This window comes from Emydura macquarii, unplaced genomic scaffold (genome assembly GCF_026122565.2).
Source record: "Emydura macquarii macquarii isolate MOO-44397 ecotype Brisbane River unplaced genomic scaffold, CSIRO-AGI_Emac_v2 contig_1451, whole genome shotgun sequence".
Classification (NCBI taxonomy): domain Eukaryota; kingdom Metazoa; phylum Chordata; order Testudines; family Chelidae; genus Emydura; species Emydura macquarii.
The window spans coordinates 7,536,132-7,559,269 of record NW_027131588.1 but is presented as its reverse complement, the minus strand read 5'-3'; the positions used below and the strand labels follow the sequence as shown (position 1 = coordinate 7,559,269).

The 23,138-nt window shown below is 44.7% G+C and overlaps 1 protein-coding gene across 1 annotated transcript; it reads left to right on the top strand.

Annotated features, from left to right (window-relative positions):
• The first annotated feature begins 493 nt into the window (after positions 1–493).
• SAXO1 (stabilizer of axonemal microtubules 1) lies at positions 494–21,837 on the top strand. The gene is made up of 4 exons (XM_067553481.1): positions 494–603; positions 11,833–12,012; positions 14,339–14,541; positions 20,810–21,837. Exons 1-4 carry the CDS (start codon positions 494–496, stop codon positions 21,835–21,837), a joined length of 1,521 nt encoding a protein of 506 aa, XP_067409582.1.
• Positions 21,838–23,138: the final 1,301 nt, after the last annotated feature.

The following is a 23,138-nucleotide window of genomic DNA, read 5'->3' as shown; positions in this document are numbered from 1 at the left end:
ACCAGTAATTCGGGAACATCACTTATTGCAGGGGTTACATAGGATGTGGTTAATGGGCAGTAGGTATGTCCATAGTAGTGGATTGTCCCCATTGAGTCAGTGATGTGGTGTAGATAGTCCTTTAATCTATAAATTCCTGTCGGTGGAGAGGAAGATCTTTCAGTTTTCCTGACACCGATTCACAGTGGCGCTCCGGCTTATTCACCCCAGTACTGTCTGTGCCTGGTGATGTGTTTGATGTAAATATCCTTGACCACCTGATGGTGTCGGACACCACGAGGCGCCGCATCAGCCGGGTGTAGCGCCGACCAACACCGCAGGCCCACAGCACACTTGTTGCAGGGATCCCAAGCACCCAGGGATCCAACGATCAAGGCATGGATCTGACCCTCGTAGCCCTTTGCTCTCAGGATGTCGTCCAGGGGGTGCGTACTTCTCCTCCTCACGAGCTCGGGCTGTGAGAAAGGCTGAGGTCCTGTTTTCAAATGGGACCATGACGTCCACCATAGCCATCTTCTTCTGGTCCTTGTTGGTGATGATGATGTCTGGTCTCGGAGGGCTGTTGGATCCGGGGACGGTGGAGTTCACGGTGACCTTTCCCAAGTGAGGTGGGATGACTTTCATGAGCCAGCTCTGGACCGTGTTCATTAGAAATGAACCCAGATGTGTTGACTCCCAGTCCAGTGCTATGGCCACAAGACCATTCTTCCTGCCCTAAACAATTGTGTGGTGTGAGCTGTTGAATTGCTCAGAATTGTTTCACTCCAGAATTGTTTCATTCCGCATTCTCGTGGTCAGATTCTTTACTACTGTAAATGGGTGCATCTCCCCTGAAGTCAGTGGAGCAGTGTCCATTTATACCAGCAGAGAATTTGGCCCAGAGTTTGTAAGGACATAATACTTGTAATCATCTCGTAATTTACTTTTAATTACCAGAAGCGCTCTGTGCAAGATAAGGAAAGCTTCGTAAAGCAAAGCACTCACTACTATCAGCTCACAAAGTGAAGGATTTTTAATTCATATCGTTATTCCTACACCATGAAGTGCCTTCTATAGTGCAAGGTGTTACAGAGAAGCTTATTTAACCATCAAATGACATATGTTTTAGCTGACAAATCAGCCTGGCCCAAGACCCAGGTGATGACTTAGCAGCTTAAACAGGGGCTGTTCCATGTCTAAATAAGCTTTTCTGTAACACCTTGCACGACAGAAGGCACTTTAAGTTGCAGAGAGAAAGGTATGGATTGAAGATTCTGCACTGTGTGAGCTGACAGTGGTAGGTGCTACCCCATGTGCTTAGAGAGTTTGTAGGAAGGTAGGAATTGCATTCAAGAGCATATCAGTAGTTCATCTAGTCTAGTATCCTGCCTCTGACAGCATCCAGCACCAGATGCATCAATGGACAATTGGGAATAACCAGCCAAAGGGGAAAGAATTTTCCTATTCCCATCAGTTAGAAGTTGGCTTCTGCCACAAAGCATAAGAGTATATCACCATTATATATAGTGTCCTTTGTCAAATAGTTGATGATTTCTCTCATTATCCATGCAAATGTCCAATCCTTTTTGGAATCCAGAAATGCTTCTGGCCTAGTAGCAATGAGTTTCATGAGCTAATTACATGTATGAAAAGATATTTCTCTGATTTCATTTTTAAATTTGTCACCATTCAAGTTCTTTGAACATCTCCTTGTTCTTGTATCCTGAGAAAGTGTAAACAGAATACTCCTATTTACTTTCCGTCCTATATACTAACCATAGTTTTGAATGCCTCTATAATGTCCCCTCTTTTTTGTCTATTCTCTAAACTAAACAGTTCTGATTTTTTTCAATTTCTCTTTGCCTGCAAGTGGCTCCAGCTCTCTAGATATTTCATTGTCCATCTCTGAACCCCCCCTGTAGTTCTGATAAATCCTTTTTGAGATGGGGTGGCAAGAACTGTCCACGGCATTCCACGTGAGGTCATTTTCTATTTTATTTCTTATGCACCTTAATATTGTGTTTGCTTTTTTTTGTCTAATGTTGCACAATGAGCAGAGGTCCTTCCCCTTGTGCACTGCTTTGGGATCCTTTGGATGAAAGGTGCGATAGAAACACAAGACAGTATTGTTACAGCAAGTGGCATTGTTGCACACATCCTTTCAAGTTCTTCACACGGGGTGACCAAGCTTTGACTCTTGCAAAGACATGCTATGTTGGTTTAAGTTTTGGTTATACAAAGTTTTGTGTAGCGGTGGCTTCAGGAGAGAGGGAGCTGTGTGAGCAGGAGAGGTTGCTCTCTGTTTGAGCCTCTAATTAGTATTAATTCTTGAAGCACTGAGTGTTGGGTTGAGATTTCTGGAAGAAGGGATTGCCCTGCATGTTGTTTGACCACCTCTGTTTCAGGACTGGCTTGTATGTGTAAATAAAGCAAGTTACACTTAGAGTCTATCCAAACCCTAGGTCACTGATTTCTCCTCCACCGGTAAACTGACCTGCAAGGCTTGCTACCCATTCAGCAGAAGGGCAACACAGGTGTCAGAACAGGACTTCAGAATAAGGGGAAACAGTATTTTTACTGGGGCATATTCTGCTTAGCAAGGTAAGTATCTTGAAGAAACTATCATAGTACTCTCACTAACCACTTATATCATGTATCACAGGCCAAATTCGGCCATGATATAAGTGGGTGGAATTTTACAGTAGCATCCACTTACATTAGGACTGAAACTTACACTAGGACTGAATCTTACCCTATGTCTTCGAAGAGCTGTAAGAAAAACCACCCTTAACTCATCAACCCTAGACTCAAGACCAGTGCTGGGAGAGAAGAATTCAAAATTCTGTCCTCCTTTATGAGGCCCCTGAAATTAATGGGCCTGAGTTGCACCCTACAGTCAGAGACTAAGGATATGTCTATATTGACGGCGGCACTGTTGGTGCCGCCAGATCAATTCTGCGGGATCGATTGAGCGGCAATGGAGACCTGTTCAATTGATCCCGAAGTCAATGCTGTTAATCCCCCCGCCCCCCCCTTGCAAAAAGAGTAACACTGCGTCGACAGGAAGGCATTTCCCATCGGCGCAGTGTAGTGGAGATGTTGTGGTAGGTAGAAGTTAGGAAGTTGATGGGAGATGTACAAGCTACTCTACGTAGCTTGTGTATCTCTCAACAACTGCCGCCGAATTTCTCAGGCAGTGTAGACCAGGCCTAAGATCCTGAAATCCATTGGAATTGGCAGGAAAGTAGAGTCCTGGGAAAGCTGCTGAACTCAGAAGTGATTTGAATGATAATCCCAGCTATTGGAAGATATGGACAGCAGTGGGCAAGCTACAAAACATTAATTGATCAGCCACTGTTGTTCTAACCTCGTTTCAGAGCAACTTCAGAATAAGCATTATTTACCAGCCCTTTCTAAGAGGATGAAAAAAAGCAGCCCATGTGTTTAGGGGCAGCACACTAGTGTGTCTTAACTGGGTCTCAGGCAAACTGTGGGGCGGCGCCTTAGTGCTCCATTGAAGTCTATGAAAGAGGACGCTCACCCATAGTATTTTAAGATGGCTTAGTAGTTCATTAACACATAACTTGTATTCTGTATCTTGTTTCCCCACCAAGAAAGTGCTGATATGTACTAACCACGTTCATGCAGGCAACACATTTCCCTGTTCTTCTAATAGTATCAATACAATGTTGATTTGGGACCTGTGTTTTGTTTTCTTCCTTCTAAAAATTACAGAAATCCTGTATTTGGCTCAGAGCTAAGCAGATGTGAGACAATATTCTTGTGACTAGTTTATATCTTCTCCTCTTCTTCAATGTGGTTTAGCTTTGATTTATGATTACAAACCAGTACTATACATGTACCTGTAGTAATGAAGACTCTCTTTGGGTTTACATTTAGTTGTTCATATAAGTGTCCTAATTTCATCATCAAAGGATACACAATTTGCTTGCTTTCTGTCTAATAACACTTGGAGAGTTGACTGCTTTATGGGATTTGTAGGACTCAATCCTGCAACATGCCAAGCATTTCGTAAAAGGAGCTGAGTGCCCTCAGAAACCAGATTGGGCCCTTTTAAGAATGAGTAGTGATTGCCTTTACTATACTAATGTCGAATTTGCAAAGCTATTGTATGTGTTATGTGCATTAATGTAAAGATGGCCATGAAGTGGTACCTCTACTATATAATTAAGATTACGGCATTTTAGTCCTTTGAGGTCACTGATGAAATTGTTAGCTAGGGATGTAAAGGGCAGTGTGTACTTCTTGTTTTCTCAGGGCATTGCCATGGAGGCAATTAAGGAATCTCTGTGCATTGTCTGAGACTTGGGTTTCTGATGCTGCTTCTTCATTTTCAGTTCTAAAATTCTTGAAAGATGATGTGCTCAAATTGCTGATATGTGCCAGTAACCTTAATTTCACCAAAGTTTTGTGTGGAATTTTTTTTTCCTCCCTAGTTTGTTCCCTAGCCTCATGATACTGTCTATGGAAAAAATTGTATTTTTTTCCCATATGACAAATCTCCTCAGAAATTGGGAAGTACTTTGAGGTCCACCTCTGCAAGGAAAACAAGAATATAGGCCCAACGTCGAAGCCACTTCACATTTTGTAGAACAACTCTACTTCTGAGCCCAGACCTAACCTACTAAATTTGAAGCCACTATTACTTGAAGGATTCTGGGCAGCAGTCAGGTTTACAATGGAATTACTCTGACGATACTACCATTACTCTCTAATTATTAACAGAAATTAAAAACATAGGGACTGATTCTCCTGTTACTTACAGCAGTGTAACCCCATTGACTCCACTGGAGTAATGTATAATTTGCACCGGTGTATGTCAGAGGAGAATCAAAACTATAAAGCATCCATGGGAGCATAACAAATGTCAGAATTTAGGGATAATTAGGGATTAGAAATTAGGGTGCCAGTGGACAAATGTCATACCAAAACAACAGAATCCATGAGGTAATCTCCTACCATCTGCTCAGATGTATTAACTATTAAACTCTGACTGACATGTCAACTTACCATGTTCCGATAACAGTGACTTCACTGCCTAAGAATCATGTAATTGTTTTATATATTTATAGGGCCAGAAGGAAAAGTAAAGTAAAGCAAGCCTTGAACTCTAGTATTCTTCCACTACTTGTATTTAAGTATCTTGCTCTGTGATTTACATTACTATCCATTTAAAAACATTTTTAAAGAAATGCCTTTGAATGCAAAAGTGTCTATTTTATCAGATGTCAGCAATGAATTAACACCAGTTATCCTTTTCCCTGCTCATCGTGTGCATGTGATACTGTAAGTGTTAGCGTAACATCTGTGTGCATGCATCTCAATTTCAGACAAAGATGTAGAAGGCAAAACACTCAGATTTGCTTTTCTATCCTGCCATGGATGATTTATTATTCATTATGGGTAAGCACTTGCCTCCACAGATAACTTTCAGACACCTTGAAGTGTTATTTTCATAATCTGATATGAAATATAAAACATACACTTGTATGGCTTTGCAAATGGAAAAAATAATTGAAAGAGGCTGAATATATACACTGAGGCAGGCAAAGAGATTGGGTTTAAACCCAGGCCTATCTCCAGACCAAGATGGGCTCTGCTCAATACAGTGAGCATCAGCCCTGGTCTGCCACGGTTCCATGGGCCTGGGATAAGGCTGTTTGCAGGAAACCGAGGATATTTTCAGGCCCTCTCCCATTACAAGGAACATCTCCCTCCTGAGGTCCCCCATCCATCAAGCACCACCTTAACACTGTCTTCAGTGGATCTGATTCCTGCGACTCCTTTGCTCTGCAAAGAATGAGGGAACCAATGGTAGTTTGGGAGCAAGGTGTGAGGTCATGGTAGAGGAAGGCACCTAGAAGTCATATGGAACAATTTCAGGTCTATCTGGTCAGGGATTTGTGGGGCTGGAGCTCTGAGCAGCATTAACCATTGTGGCATTTTGCTGTGAACTGTAGGTCTCCTTAATCTTGCCCGGGAATCTTGCACTCCTTTGGAATGGCAAACTCAGCTATATGCAATCTGTAGCAGAGCCCTCAAATGGCTGACATTCACATGGAGGGGCTGCTTCCAGGCAGAGTGAGGGCCTTGCAAACATAATTGCTGCCCCGTCCATGCTATGCGGCAGAAAGGTGTATCTAGCATCTGTTCGGTGAAACTAAAAAGACAGAGCACGGTTTCATAGGAGGGCAGCTAGAGAGGTAAGATTGTTGGGGTGGTGATTAGGGAAAGTGGGGACTGCGGCTTACTTCTGCTTGGTTACTTACATACAATAATATGGGTCTCTGTTTTTCCTTGGATTTATAAGTATCAGAGGAGCTGAGACTGTTCAGAAGGGTCTCTCTAGTGTTTTTACAAAGCCAAGTAAGCAAATGAATGAAATCACTCCTTGAATTAATGTCTTCAGCTTTTTAGGACATTGGATTTAGATTGTTATATAGAAAAACAGAGGGGAGTCATTCTATCAACAGTATACACAGGGCAGGGCAAATGGATTTTCAGCTAGTGTTAGTAAAGTTCGGTGATAAGGACCGATGCTACTTGTAAAGCACCTATTTGCTTGGCACGCCTCCTACTTAAAGCATGACATATCCCACACTGTCTATAACGTGAGGACCCAGTTCGTGGCTGCACACAATGCAGGGCAACAATTTACATCAGCGTAAAGTGCACTCTCTTTGTTCTGGTGTAACTGACTGCACTAGGTGTTCACGCTGGGCACGAGATGTCCATCCTATGCTGCAAAAATCCAGAGGCATTCAGAGTAGATGTTTTCTCCATGGCCTGAATAGTAAAAGTTGCAGCAGGCCCTGGCCGCAGTGGATTCAGTGTGGTTCCGTTGTAACTGGCTGGATATCAGAGCTTCATGCACTCTCTGCTCACTGCAAAGCTGAACTCAGCAGGACCACAGGGTGTCCAGTGCACAGAGGAAGGAAAGGAGCTTAGAGTCAGGCTGGAGGCCAGCAGATGGGCTAGGGAGGAAATACTGGGGATGCGCGAGACTGCATTAGTGATCACAGTGTTTCTCTGCTGCTTCTGAGGGGCCTGTGTTTGGGAAGAGTGAGTGTCCTCTCCACCCCCTCGCAACCCTCTGCACCAAGGCTAAGTTGGGTTAGGAGCAGGGGGGGGGGAAGATTTGCTCCTTATTCACTTTTCCTTTTTGTCCTCTCTCCATATAGATAGAATTTGGGATTTTCAAAGGCACCTGAATGGAGGCTGGTGCCCAACTCTCTTAAGGTCGCTTTCATTAGGAGATGGGTGCCCAATGCGCTTAGACTCTTTTGAAATTCCCACCTTAAACTCAATTCTTCAAACATGGTAACAAACTGGGATGATCGCCCGCATTCCACTATCCATCCAAGCCCTAAAGTCTCTCCCAGGCAGAGATGAATCTACGGCAGCTCTTTCTGATTTACTATTTCATGGAAAGAGTCATCGCCCGAGTAGAAAATTGGCTTGTCAAGCAAAGACTGAATTTGATCAGAGTGTAGAGTCTGTCCTTCCCTTGTGAGCTGCAGTTTGGAAAACAATTCAGACTCTAAGTATGTGACCCTGTACATAGATCAGCGGCTACCTCTGTAAATTTGGGTAATCAGACATTTACTGATGCTAGCTGGAGAAAGATTTGATTTAACAACTACTTTATTAAGTATAGCAGCCCCATCATTGAATAACTTGAAAGAACACTGGACAGAGCACTGGAGAACGTAGAAAAAGGAATAATCACACACTGGCAGGAATGATGCACTAGCTATACAACCATAAGTCATTTCTATCTAACTCCTGTGGGCCCATTCCTGAAGTCCTTACTCAGCAAAACTCAGATTGACTTCAACAGGAGGTTGAATTAAAAAAAATAAAAGGAAAAAATAAAAGGACAACCTCCTCCCCCCATGTTGCAGGGCATGAACTCCTCACTAAGGACCTAATAAAGAGCCTAGGTGAGACATGAGTCTTTCCCACGCTGGCCCGTGAACACTGGAACAAGGAGTTGCAACAGCTATTCCCTCGTTCACTTTCCAGGGACAAAGTGTCTGCCTCAAGCCCTGGCTTTAAAGATGAGCTGTTCAATTTAATTTGTTTTAAATCAACATTATTTCATTACTTCTAGTGTTGTCTAGAGAAATATTATTAATCAGTTAGGTCTTCTGTAACTATTCTGAATCTGGTTTTAAATCCAATGGTTTGGATGAATTCAGATGCCACTTAGATCGTAACTCTCTCTTTGGGGTGGGGACTACTGTCTTCTTTGTGCCACCCCTAGTACAAAGGGAACCCTTGCCTGGGATTCCTGGATGCTCCTGTAACATCAATGATAATTGCAAAAAACAACATGAAATCTTGTCAATGTCAAAAGACGAGTTAAAAGTAGCTCCTTTCCATACCTGCTCCCAAGTCCCTTGAGAGCTGTGGGGGTTTTACAGTCACATTTCCCCATGTTTCTAAGGGATATTCTCTTCTCTGCTGGTATGTGAAAGTTCCACATAAACAAGGTAAAACTGAATAACCAACTAACCATACAGTGAAACTGCTTATAGACCAAGTGCTGTCAAATGCACAAAGCAAACACTCCTTCCTCACTCCCCCCCAATTGCTTTTAAAATGAGTTTCGGGGTTATTTTTAACGATAGTATGTAAAAACTTTTCAGACAGAATAGTTTTTAAGTAGAGGGAGCCTCTTTAAAATTACAGCTCGCACCAATTGAATTTTGGCTAATGGTTCTGAAATGAGTATATTATCTGATGATTTCCATAAAGCCCATGATTTACTATCATGAAAAATGGCGTGACCTTGACTCTGGTTTTGTTTTGCTTAATCTGAAGGAGGATGTTTGTCTACAGAACTAGAGTTAAGATTTTTTTTAAGCTTGTGCGTAGCGTTCCTCGGGGATCCATACTGAAAGGTTTATTGTTTACAGCGCTGGCTTATGACCTGCATCAACTTGAAAATCCATATGTATGCAGATGTTGCCGTGCACTATGCTGCTTTGACAATGCAAGATGTGGCAAGAGCCAAAGAGATGGTTTTGAATGTGCTGGATATGAGAATGATTTGTACATAAAGGCTCTCTGTTTAAAAGGAAGTAAGGCTGTAAATATGCCATTTGGCAGTAGATTGTACTAAAGTGTTTCATAACTTGAAGGGCTTTAGCAGGGTTTCAGAAGACACAGCCACAGTGACAGTGTGTGTAAAAAGCTAATATAAATTGCTGCACAGAGGAAGTCATTTGCAGTGCACATGAGGAAGAAGTTTTATTGGTCTTAGGCAAGGAAGGATGCATCATATTCTCGCACACCATCTGCTGGCAATTTATCTAGTAACTATTTACATCTATATAGCTAGAGAGCACTCTGTGTGTGCGTGCACCCTCATGCATAGAACAACACCACTTCCACTCCCTAGAAGCACTCTGGTCCTAATGCTACTCTCTTATACTGGTAATAGAGCAACTCCATTGACTGCCTTGGAGTTATTCCAGTACAACTGAAAGCAGAAGTTGGCCCTCCACCTCTCAACCTCCCAGGTACCCAGAATGCATTCAGATGTATAGGTAGGAGCACATTTTCAAAGCTGTCTCACACACCTCTTTTTGGAGGTATAACGTTATATTCCCCACCATGCTGGCTACAGTCCTCCAGAAAATGTGCATGGGATCAAGTTCATGGCTTCACACACCCCAGTTTTACCTCCTTTGGATTGTCTCACTCCTCTGGCAGTGTTAATACTTCCCCAGTCCTTGACCCTACAGAATGCATTGTTCTTATAGCTTTCACTTGCAGATACACTAATATCACGGCAGCCCAGATCCTCTAGCACACAGTTTCTCAACCCGTGGTACGCGTACCCCTGGGGGTACGTGAGACACAGGCAGGGGGTATCTGGGGAAAAACAGAGTGAAGGGGAGGCAGGTGGCAGCTGCCGACTTTTGGGGAAGCCGGGCGGCAGCTACCCGCTTCCCGTCTTGTCACGGCTCCCAGCTGGGAGGCAGGCGGTAGCCACCAGCTTCTGGGGAAGCCGGGCAGCAGCCCCCTGCTTCCCAGATCCCAGTTGGGAGGCGGGCGGCAGCTGCCACAGTCCCGGGAAGCCGGGTTGCAGCTTCTCGCTTCCCGCCTGGTCCCAGCTGGGAGGCAGGCGGCAGCTGCCGGCTTTTGGGGAAGGTGTGCAGCACTCCCCCGCTTCCTGCCTGATTCCAGCTCCCAGCTAGTGGGGAGGTGAGCAGCAGCCCCCCGTTTCCCTCTGGGTTCCAGCTCCCAGGTGGGAGCCTGGTGGCAACCTCCCGTGTCTTGTGAGCTGGGCTGGCAGCTGGGTGGCAGCCACCCGCACCCCAGCTCTGAGCCAAGGGACCGCCTCCCGCGCCCCAGCTTGAAGATGAGCAGCAGATGCTGCCCACATTCCTGGGTCCCAGCCAGCGCGGAAGCCTCCTCTGCCCCAGCTCGGATTGGGTGGCCGTCGCCCACCTCCCAGGCTGGCAGCTACTTGCAACTTGCCCAGGTGGCAGCCCCCCACCCCCGGCTCAAAGTCCAGTGCCCAGAAAACTTGTCAATTTCACTGCTCTATGACAGCCCCAGATTTCACCAGTTACCCTCTTTTCCTGTCTCTCTCTCTCGCCCTCCTTCCCTGTCTCTCTCTCACCCCTTCCTCCTCTCAAATCTATGACAAAAAATTTGGTACGGCGCTTTATATTCCCCAGCATTGGCATGCCGCTCAAAGCCTGCTAGCTTTGGCCAACATCACCTCTAGCCCAGGTACATACTTGAATTGTGCACCTCTGGTGTAAAGGTGGTAACCGTACCCACACTAGATCTGACATCTGTCATATCACAGCCTTATATACTCAGCCCTTCTTCTAACATGTGGCTCACATTAGTCTGTAAATATAAAATCCTGTGGAAAATTGAGTGTTGGGGTACTTATTAACATTTTCAGAAGTTAGGGGGTACTTACTTCCTAAAACGTTGAGAAACACTGCCCTAGCGTAACAGTGCAGCTCTATTGCCATCAATGGAGTGATGTCAGTTTACACCCATGAGGCTCTGGCCTGCCCAACAGCTGTTTCTTCTTCAAAAGTACCACATAGTTAACAAAATTAGCAAGTGGAAAATCATGCTATTAGCCTCACACTATGGAAGGGGGGGAGCCTCTATGACCTTTAGAGTTCAGCCTTAAAAGGTGCTTCGAAGATGATAAACGCCACCCAATCTCAATGGGAACTGAGAGTGCTCAGTGCCTTGCAGGATCGAGTCCCTTTGGGCCTGCTCCGATTGACGTCAATGGAAGTTTTGTCACTGTGTTAATGGGAGCGGGATTATGCTGTCAGGGCTTGAATCTCTGCTGTCTTGCATTTCCACAGCCCTTCAGCGCTATGTAAAGTGACTGTGAAATGCCACACCACGGAGAGGGATGGCCTGGTAGCGCTTCACGCACATTTTGCATAGCTACAGTCAACTGCACAAGATGCAGGCAGTGGAGAATCCAATCCTAAATCAGCAAAACTGAGCAAGAGGGTGATAAATGTAGCTGCTAATCTGGCAAACGGGGCATTTGGCTAAATCTAGGATCACTTAACATTTTATGAGTTAGCTACACTCGCGGTTTTTTAAAAATAGGTAGTCATTAATACAGGACGTTGTAACCAAGGAAGGCGTGTTACTATTTTCATAGGCCAGGACTTCGCTTGATGATTCTTAATGCCCTAGAGTTAGTTGTAGTTAGTTCATTATTTCTCATGGTGGGCGATTTGTAACGAGTTATGCTGAAGCCCTACACCAGCATCTCTGCTCCTCTGTGGGTCTCAGTCAATCACCTCCATGCTACTCTCTCTTGCACAGGCGCCACCACTGCCCACATCTCCCCACCAGGATCTATGAGAAGAGCGAGAAGCCATGCTTCCTGTCAGAGTATGTGGAGCAATACCCCCTTTACCCCTATGCCCATCCTCGAGATTCGTTCAAGCCCAAGGCAAAATACCAGAAGCCGCCAGTGGCCGTGGAAGGAATCACAACTTTCAAGTAAGAAACAGTGAAAGGGAGGGAGCGCTAGAGAATGAATGTGGGGGCAGGGAATCATCATTGCTTCCCTCAAGGGGGAGCCTGAGGAGAACAGTTATGTGCTCAGTCGTGCGGCTGTGATAACTTTGCTGGGGGAGGGGGGGTGCTGGGGAATAACGGAGAGAGCCAGAGTTTGGGGTGAGCTGCTGCTGGGGAGATGTGATCTGCTGATTAGAGCACGTGTGGACACAGTGCCATGACTGGGCTCTTGGCTTTCACCCCAGCTTTTACTCGCTCCCAGCATTGGGCAGTCTCCCTGGGGAGTCAACAGGTATTCTGCATGAAAAAGAACCGAGTAAGCTCATTGGATCAGGTACTGTCTTTTTTTTATACAGCACCTAGCACAACGGAGGCCTGCTCCAAGAGGGGGGCTTCTAGGTGCTATGCTGTAGAAACAGTAAATAATAATAAGTGGCCATGTGTTTTTAGTGATGCTGGGGGAAAATGAGAGACACACAGAGTACCAAGCAGTGCAGTGCTGAACCATTCTTTAATCCCAGCTGTGCTGCTGCTTAGGTTGTGAAATTTACACACACAACCTTGGATTAACTGTGCCTCTGCCCCACTTGCCCCCAAATTAATCAGCAAATCTGCTCCCTGCTTGTGGTGGTACCATGCTGTGTGTTATGCTTCTGAAATGCAAGACTCTGAGCTTTCACTACACAGCAGGTGATTTGATTTCTCTTTCCTCAGATGAAGGCCACTGGCTGATGTTTTAATATATTGCTGTTTACTTACTTTGTGCCTCAGGATCCATCATCAATAATCCATTCCTCAGCTGTGCTGCATCTAATGACCCAAATAGCTGCCAGTGGAGGGTAATTTTCAATCCCAGCTTCTCTCTTTCAGGGGGATCTGGTGTTGTGTGATAGATCAGTCTCCCTCTCTCTCTTTTTTAATGGCTCTGCTCTTTCAGTAGCTCCCCAAAGCAGTCTGTACAGCCGTGGTTACTCATTGCTGAAGCAGAGCAGCTGTACGTGGAACACGTGTCTTGAGCTCATACAAATGCTGGACTTGAATTCCACGTGCAGGAGCCACTCAAAGCTTTCAATCATGGTATCTCTTTGCCAGGCTAGTAGAAATGTAAATTTCCATCCCAAATTCTCATTCCTCTAGTTGGATTTGGTGACTTTTGTATAATCCACAAAAGCCAAAGGCTCAGATCCTTGCTACACACAGCACTGGTCAGGGTGGGATGTGCTGTCTCAATACTGGGCCAGCTGTGGTGCTGGTTTGGTCCAGCTGCCAGTGACCCCAGGGGCCAATACATCAGAGTATAGAGAAGCCCCAGCTGTACTCCCTCCACCAGCAACAAGATGTAGTGGCACAGTTGTTGTCTGATGTTGGGAAGATCCTCCAATGGCTTTTGGGTTAGAATTGGCTCGTGGCTCGGTGCAAAGTGGCTGCAGTACCCTGCTGGAGCTAAGCCGTGTTAACAAAAGTATAGCATTAGCCTCTGGCTGTCCCTATCTAAAGTTTGGCTGGAGTAAGGAACCAGGGATGCAATATCTTAAAATAGTTTCCTTTTAGAATGATGCACCCAGTAGAAGCTGACCCACACAACCATACTGAGACCAGAGAAACCCCAGCTGAGGAAATGATTAACCTCTTTTTCTTAATAGAGCCCCAGCCAGAAATGCAGCAGCCCCTTCCTTGGCTCAACTGCTGTGGAGTGCACAGTCAGAAGATGCCTGCCCGTCCGCCTGCACGGAGGGGTTTTGCACATGTTCTAAAATAGAAACTGGGCTGAAACACTTTGACTGAGCTTTTACAAGGAGCCTAAGCGAGCTGGGTGCCTAATTCCTATAGGCATTTTTGAAAAATTCCAGCCTTAAAGCAATGAATGATCATGAATGTTATGGAGTGATGGTGTTTTCTCAGGCCATGTCTATGGCAAGCGCTGGCCCAGCTCAGTCATTAAGAGAAACATACCCACTTGCTCCACTATCACGGCCCTTGCCTATAACAGGGGCTTTGTGATGTGCACAGATTAGAATGAGACCATAAAACTCATTGGCTAGATTTTTCCCCAGTGTAACTCCATTGAAGTCCGTAATTAACTCTGTGTAAACGCCTGGGTTCAGATAAGGAGGAATTTGGCCCACTTGAAAAAGTTCATGCCCCTGTTTCAGACATAATTTCAGGAGTCTTGGAACCCAGCTTTCTACAAGTGAAAGGCTTATGTATCCCATTATCCAAACTTTCCTTGTGTGTCCAGCAAAAGGAACATATACTTTGTCCTCAAGACAAAGAGAGAAGTAAGATGTATTGTCATTATTGTTCACAGGAGAGATTACATACCTCATGAAGTGTTGCCAGTGAAATTCAAACCACCTGAAAAGTATGTCAAGAGTGATGAGAACATGGATTTGATCTCAACATATAAACAAGACTACAACCCCTATTCTATCTGTCGAGTTCCTCCATGCTTGCCCCGCGAGACTAACTACATCTCCAATGTCAAGATGGACACAATACCTACGTACAAAAGTATGTACCCCCACAGCTGTTTTGTAAGAGGGTTTCACTTGTACCATCTTGCGTCAAGAGAACAGAATGAGGATACACAGCTTTCTGCATTTCTTATTTCTTATATATAGGTTGGTTCTGTAGGAGCCTTAAAAGAACTGCGGGAAAGTCAACTAACCTGGGCACTCTGGGCTGGACTGAGGCTAAGGACAGAATTTTAATCTAATTTAACTCTTTCTTGGTGTCAGGTTTGTTAGGTCCTTATTTTAAGGTGGGGTAGGTTGGCTGTTGGGTCTTTGTGGAGCTTTCCCCTTCTCCTCCTCCTTGCCCCTTGCCTAGAGTATCACTGAGAATTTCAGCATTGCCCTAACATCAGTCACCAAGGGGGTGGGGAGTGCTGAAAAGCAATGCTCTACCTTTATAGGCCAGGGTAACCTGGGATCCTAAGTGATTCCTGATTAGCTGAGCAACTCAGCCAGTGGGCCCCAGTCCAATTCAGAATGGCCAGATTTGGCTCCCACTTATGCTGGTGTAAATCTGGAGCCACTCCCGTGTTTGTGAGTTAATTATATATATTTTAAAGAATGAATAAGTGCTGCCATTTCACATTATGAGGCATGGGACTCCTCTCGGGGTCGGAATGGAAGTGGCACAGGTTAAGGTTTTGACCTTTATATTTCCCTTTTCCCTCCAAGGGGAAATCCTGATAATTGCTCCAGCAAATAATGCTTAGAACTGCTCTAGCACTTTACAGTCAGAGACCACAAAACACTTCATGTAGGTATGCGAGTATTACTACCTCCATTTAATGGATGGGGAACTAAGGCATAGAAGGAGAGATTAAGCAACTCATCTAAGGCCTCACAGCAGGTCAGTGGTGGAGCCTGGTCTCCCAGTATTATGCCCTACTGACTGGACCGTTCCACCCATTACCATAAGGTGTCTCACTGCCACGATCATCTTTCTTGGTTCAATGACTGCTAAATGCTACTCCCTCCACAGCCTGTAAATGCTACTCGTGAAACAGCCATAGAATGGCTACAAAGCCACCTGCACTGCTTCCCTCGCTGTAGGGTCTGAGCACACTGGGCCGAATACTGTACTCAGCTATACCAGCATGAATCAACAGCAACTCAGTGTTGTGTGTCAGGATGTATGTTAGGGCATTTTGCCTCTGCTTCTACATTGCTTCTCACTAACCTCAGAAACATGGTCTTAAACAGTGATCTGTTCCTGAGGGCCTGTTTGTGCTACCACTCGGTGGCTAGACTAGCACTTTGTGTAGTACTTTAAATAATTTTGGACTATTTTATTGTTCTGCTGTAAACCAAGTAGCCTACGTACTCAGGTGGACTGCTAACATGAGGACTGCTAACATTTGGCCCTATTAAGCATAAGTAATTTCTATTTAAAATAAAAATCAAGCAAGAAAATAAAATGCAAAAACCCCTCTGAGAATGCAGTGTTAAGGGTACACAATTAAAATGACAAAACATCAGTGTGCATGTAACAGTAGTCAAAGCACTCAGTGTAAATGCAAAAATTGGAATTGCTACATGCAAAATCAGACAATATTCACCTACGTGTATATTGAGAATGACCTGATTTGTTAACACAAAGCCACAAAAGGCAACTTTAGAAAATGCACCCTGTATTGGCCAGCTCCTGGCGTGGTACGTTGGTATAGCTTCAGTGAAGTCAGCAGAGTTACCGTGCTTTATGCCAGCTGAGAATTGGTCCCTGTGTGTTCAGGTATGCTTAAATTCTCTACATAAGAACCAGCTGTAAATCTTTTTCTTTTATCAGTGTTTAGGTCAGGACCTTTTACTAGTCCTCAAGAACTCTAATACAATGCAGCACAGTCACATTTGGTTGTAATCTGCAGTATTTTTCAAAACACTGTGCAAATGGAAATCTCCAGCTAACAACCCCGCAAAGATTTGGTTCATATTGAATTAATTCATTTTTAAAGGCAATAGTTCACAACTGTGAAGGTTTGCACTGTGCTCTTACCTAGTCAACCTTGTGGCATAAAAAGGCTTCATTAATCACCTTTCAAGGTGCAATTTATTTGTAATGTGCCGCTCTATGGGGTTTCAAATAATGCTGCTTTGGCGATAAATCCCTTTCATCTGAAGTTGAGTCCACGCAACCCCGTGGTATAGTGTGGTTTTAAATGATGCTCTCAGATATCACAATGAATGCCTGGCAGCTTTGCAGCTTGATTTCTTAACGCTGCATGGAGCATGGTTTCAAAGTTCTCATCTTCTCTTAGCTGCACGTAGTCGCGTGTATTGATCTACAGGCTGATAATCCAATTAAAGTGTTGTCTACCTTGGTTACACTGAGAGCTGCCTGAGCCTAGGAACATGTGGTTTGTATCCTAGGTTCCCTCCCATACCCCCTAAAGTTTTCAGGATGGTGATACATGGGAAACCATTAATATCTAGTGGAAAAGAGCGAGTGTTTCAATACAATGGTAACCTATTTTGAAGGGCTAGTAGCATTGTTGGCGCAAACTAAAGTAAATGCATAATGCCTAGCAGGTCTCCAAATGTGTGGCACTTATAAATACGTTTAAAATAGAAAACACATGGAAACTGTTGTCATATTTCGAACATTTTGCAAACCTCTAGTCTCGGTGACCTGCCTGGACTAAATTATTACAACAGACAATGGGAAGCCCTGAAAGGGGTTCAGTTTGGTTTTGATTAGCTTCTAATGCTCATCTGAAATGTCAGACCTTTCGAACTGGATCTACACGCGCGTGGAGACTCACCCACTTTTTAATAAGACCCTAGCCTCTCTTTCCATAATTCATCTCACCACATGCCCCCCATTTCCCGTTCTAGACCCTACCTTGGAAAAGTGATGTGGCCCATCCACCTTTCAGTTGGGTCTGGGAGGATGCTCACTTCAAATTTCTCAGCACATGCCTCAGAGCTCATGGTGCATGTCTAGGAGGCTTGGATTCTAGTCCCAGTGCTGACTATAACTCCCTGTGTGACAGAACACAGAAGGCCAGATTATGTCCAGTGCTGCCTACGTTTACATGGGAGCAATAAGGGTGCAAAGAGCCTTCCATCCTTCCTACCCCTATAAGGAGCTGAGGACACTTAGCAGTGCAAAAGACTCACTGAAGTCTAACTCTGGCACGAGACTCCTCAAAGGGGACCGCAGGAGCTGTTAGCTGGTACAGAGAGCATGGAGATCAAGACCCTGACCTCAAACAGCCGACAGAGCTGGCTCCATAGGGCGTGATTGCACCGTCAGGGGCTACTCTGCCCCATTCTTCCACTAGTACCTGATGGTGCCAGTGACTGAAGAACTGCAATATGCTCCTCCACCTCTCCTTGTTTCCGTTTCTGTCAGCACACTGGAGAGGAGATGAGACTTGCCGAACCTGCCTCACAGGGGCACTGCGAGGCTTCGCCAGTTAGGCTGGGATTTTCAGAGGTGCCAAAGGCAGTCGAATTTCAGTGGGAGCTAGGTGCCTAACTCCCTTAGGTGCTTTCGACTATCCCAGCCTTACTGGTTGTGAAGTGCTTTGGGCTCTTTTGGTGGCAGGAGCATTACGAACTGTTCAAGGTCTGAGCTCGTGCACACTTGGAGCCCTGGAGGCTGGAGTTAATCAGAGGGCCAGCCGCACTGTGCTGGGAAGTGTGAGGTGAGCACAAGGGCAGCTCTCGCTCTAGGCAGGACAGACTGCCATATGTCGGGAGGATGGAGGGGACAATGATAAGATTTTATTTTACGCCCTAAATTCTTCTCCGAGAACCAAGTGAGGCCGGTTAGGGGGATAGTCAGAGGAGCCCAAAGGAGTGATATGGTCAAGTATCTGCATTGGCTCGAACCAGTTAGTACTGGGACTGCTGAGTCAGTCAGTCAGTCAGTCAGCCAGCCAGCCAGCAGTGGTGCTGGTGTTGGTAGGTGCAGCTGGTCCCTTATGTAATTCAGTTTCATCAGAGCCACCAGAGGTGTTTGCCAGTTCAGGAACACCAACTCTACTAGGGACTTGGGCCCAGATCTGCCTTTCCTTTGTGTAGGCTGACAGGCTGGCAGCCCTTTGGGGAAGGGTAAATGACTCCAATATGCTTTTCCCCTGGGCACTGAAGGCCCACCAGAGCATTCTCCCCTTCCGCCACCCCTGAGTTACTAGACTTTAAAGGTAGGAGGAGAGGGATCAGCAGTGGGAGGCATGGTCTGGGCCCAGCAGGTGAGGAGGGAGGATGAACTAGCTTAGAAAGGGCAGGTGGGGCGATAGCAAAGGGAATTTATCACGATTAACATCAGCCTATTTGCATCAGTCCTTATAGTTTCCAGGACCAGTCCACCCAGCCTTGATCACCACTAGTCACACTTTTATTTTTAGCTCAAGACTCTCATCCAGATGGATTCCACAGAGCTTTATATACTTCACTGGTTTCCATTGTCTTGAGCAGCATTAGGCCAGGATCCTAGGGCCAGAATTGTAAAGGTATTTGGGCACCTAAGATGAAGATAAATGCTGAGTGGGATTTCAAAAGTTCCCAAGCTAGCTGAATCCCATCAATAGTAGTTAGCCTCCTAGGCACACCTGAAAATCCCATAGGCACCTAGCTACATCTGTCTCCATACCTCTATAAATCTAGCCTTACTACCTAAATACTATGAAGACTGATGCAATGTAAACACCTAAAATAAATTAGGCCAGATTAGATTAGACAGAACAGATAGTCAATCTGAGGAAGAAAATAAACTCAAGGGGTAAAATCCAGGCCCCACTGCAGTCACTGGGAATTTTGCCATTAACTTCAATGGGGCCAGGATTGCATCCAAGCTGAATTTTCAAACATCAGACATGGCACTTGGAAGGTCCCCATGCTAGCAGGCCCCTCCTCCATCCTCAGAGTCTTGCAGACAATCCATTTAAACCTGATGCACTGGGGACGCTGGGCTGAGGTCAGAGTATTTGCAGTAGCAGGGGCAGTACTGCTGCCCCTTCACGCTGGGTGCCAGGGCAGAGGGACTTGAGAACAAATGATTAATTTAAAAATAAGCTTTAATTTTTCAACTTTGCATTGTAATGAACACAGCTCTAGTATAATTGTAGTTGTACGGTATTATAGTACAGTCATTCAGCGGGAATAATACTGTTTGGAATGGAGAGTTCAAATATCCCGATGTCTAACTGCATCATTTACTTTCTGGTACTTTGAAATCCAGACTTCCTTCCTATAAAGGATCAGCTGGAATGTTATTTGCCTCATGCCTCTCAATGTGGTTTGAAAGCAAAAAAAAAAAAAAAAAAAGACTTGAGTTAGTGCCAAGGCTATTTCATTTCAACTTCCTACCAGTAACCATATTGGTCTCTAGGGGAAATTGCACAAGATTAGTAAAAGGGAGGAAAGATGGGTTTGTGGCTACAACACTGGTCTGAGAGCCAGGAGTTTTTGCCACAGATTTCCAGTGTTATCTTGCACAAGTCACTTTAACTCTCTGTGCCTTGGTTTCCCCATCTATAAAAGAGGATATAATATGCACCAATCACCCAGGGGTGTACAGAGAGTGCACTAATGTCTGTAAAATGGTAGATTATGCTTAGATTGTAAGCTCTTTGGGGCAGGGACCAACTCTTATATGTTTGCACAGTGCCTAGCACAATGTGGGTTTGAGCTGTAAGTGCCAGCACAATGTTACTAAATAATAATGGAGTTCAGGTCTCAGCACATATTGATAGCACTGCAAACATATAGAACAGAATGCAGGAAATGCCTCTCTCTGCACTGCTCTAGATGTAGTCAAGAAGAACCCAAGAACTCAGTTATGGGCAGGTAAAAACTGTCTAGCCAATTGAAAAAAAAATCAGTCATCATCAAAGAGGAAGACACAGCAAGAAAGGACAGGCTTGTAGCTGAGGCTCTAGATTGGGATTTAGGAGATCTGGGTTCAATTCCCAGCTCTCTCCTAGACTGTGTGCGATACATTGGGCAAATCACTTAATCTCCCAGTGTTTTAGTTCCTCATCTCAGTAAGATGGGGATGATGATAATAATATTCCCTTCGTCCCATCATGCTCTGTGTTGTCTGTTCGGATTATCAACTCCTCAGGGACAGGGATGGTCTCTCACTGTGTGTTTGTAGGGTGCCTACCTAGCACAAAGGGGACTGATTGACACCATTGTAACACAAACGACAAATACTAAGTGTAATTAAAATTAATAACCAAAGCATAAGATGTCATTTTTTAAACTAAATACAGAACTTGTGCATTGATGGACACTTAAATCGGACTATTCATACATTTCAGGTGACTATGTACCATGGAATGAAGCAAAACGAGAGATGATTAAACCAGACAATAAATTCCATCCATCAGAAGCAAAGTTTGACTACAGAACCACTGTGCAGGATGATTATATATATAAGGGACCGGTTGCCACTCACAGCTGCAAACCTCTGAATCCAGCCCACATGACCAAGGCGCCCTTGGAGGACCTGACAAATTATAAGTTGAATTATGTGCCACATCTCCTGGAGAAACGCTTTGTCCATGAGCATGAGAAGTACAAGCCCAGTGATGTCCCATTTGATGGCCTCACCACCCACAAACAATCATATAAGGGTCTGGCTGGCCCGCCTGCCAAGATAGTGAAACCATACCAGGCAATGCCAACCCACGATCTCCCGTTTTCCTCTTCCACCGAGTTTCGAGAAAAATACCAAGCGTGGCCACAGCACCCCACATTCACCAGAAAACCTGATGTGTACGTGCCCCCTGCAGAGAAAATGGACCTTCAGACAACTACTCAGACTCATTACACGTATCCCAAGGGCCAGCCAGCCAAGTCATGTCGGCCCTTGGGCCATGTTCAGAAAACCACTGCACCCTTTGACAGCTGCTCCACCATGAAGGACGATTACAAGCCGTGGCATGGTAAGAAAGCAAAGCCCATCATCCATGCACCAGAAATTACTTTACCAGCAGAACCAATGGAAAACCTGACCACCTTTCGGGCCCACTACGTGCCTCATCCCCCCACTTTCACGAAGAGCTTTAAACCAGGTTGGTCAGCTGCTCGGCCTAACATACCACTGGATGCAGAAACCATCTATGCCACCAGCTACACACCAAAGGAAATTGCCAAGTGCCTTGCTTCCTACAAAGAACCACCAGGCTACATGTTTCAAGAAATCGATGCTGCTGGCCACAAGTTCTACTGCCCTGTTTCGGAGGCTGACCGTCCATTGAGCTCAAAGAGTAAAGAGCGAAGAAGCAGCTTTTCCGGCAATGGACTAAATCTGCCAGGCCCAAAGGAACTACCAATGACAGCCTGATGGGTTTTTTTTTGTAACAGTCTTTTAAACTGATCATTGATTTTATTCCTTTAAAGAGCTTAAAAATTGCTTTCAGTCCCAGGGGCTAGCTCCTGGTGGAACATCTGAATAATAAGAAGCCTAATGCCCAGGGAAAGAACATTTTAATCACCTAGTTGTCTGTTTCTTTTCTATTTCCCAAGTTTTTTATCTTTAGGTAAGCAACGTATATGTCACAGTGCAAGTGCCTGATATGTTTGCGAACATCTAAGTTTCCTCCATGATGAGTGTGGTACAGCAGCCTAGATAGATGGACAGGTAGACAGATCCCTTAAGTTACAATAAAAACAGAAACAAAAACAGAGGTTAGATTTGTATTCAGGCAAATAGTACAAGTCCAAGGTCCAGCCTTATTTATTGAGTCCATGACAGACAAGAAAAAAACGTTGTTTAAAGTTAGATTTTTTTTCCAGGATTGAATAATTAATAATGATGAATAATAATTTCTTATTAATAATCATAAATCACTGACTTGTAGGGCTGGAAGGGACCATGCAAGGTCCAACCCCCTGTGCTGAGGCAGGACCAAGCAAATACAGCCTCCCTTGGAAGGGAGTCTATTCCAGAACCTAACTACGCTTGTTGTTAGAAAGTTTTTCCTAATATCTAACATAAATCTCCCTTCCTGCAGATTAAGCCCACTACTTCTTGTCCTACCTTCGATGGACATGGAGAACAAATGATCACCATCCTCTTTATCTAGAACCGTCCTTAACACATTTGAAAACTTAATAGGTTCCTACTCAGTCGTCTTTTCTCAAGATCGAACATGCCCAGTTTTTTTTAAACCTTTCCTCATTGGTCAGCTTTCTAAACCTTTTTATAGTTTTTGTTGCTCTTCTCCGGACTCTCTCCAATTAATCCACATCTCTCAAAGTGTGGGGCCCAGTATTGGATATTAGCCTTTTTTGCAACTGCATTACATTGTTGACTCATTCAATTTGTGATCCCCTATAACCCCATGCTAGCAGTACTACAGTCTCCCCCATTATTTGATTTTTCCTTCCTAAGTGAAGTACTTAGCACTTATTTTTATTGAATTTTCATTTTGTTGATTTCAGACCAATTCTCTAATTTGTTGCGGTTGTGTAGAATTCTAATTTTGTCTTCCAAAGTGCTTGCAACTCCATCCAGCCTGGTGTCATCTGCAGATTTTATAATCATACTCTCCACTCCATTATCCAAGTCATTAATGAAAATATTGAATAGTACCAGATGCAGGACTGACTCTGGCAGGACCTCACTAAATATGCCCTTCCAGT

Coding starts and splice junctions, on each gene's coding strand:
- SAXO1 (XM_067553481.1), top strand. CDS start 494: ATGACGTCCACCATAGCCATCTTCTTCTGGTCCTTGTTGGTGATGATG. Junction 604..11,832: donor TTCACGGTGACCTTTCCCAA/GTGAGGTGGGAT, acceptor TCTCTTGCACAG/GCGCCACCACTGCCCACATC. Junction 12,013..14,338: donor GAAGGAATCACAACTTTCAA/GTAAGAAACAGT, acceptor TATTGTTCACAG/GAGAGATTACATACCTCATG.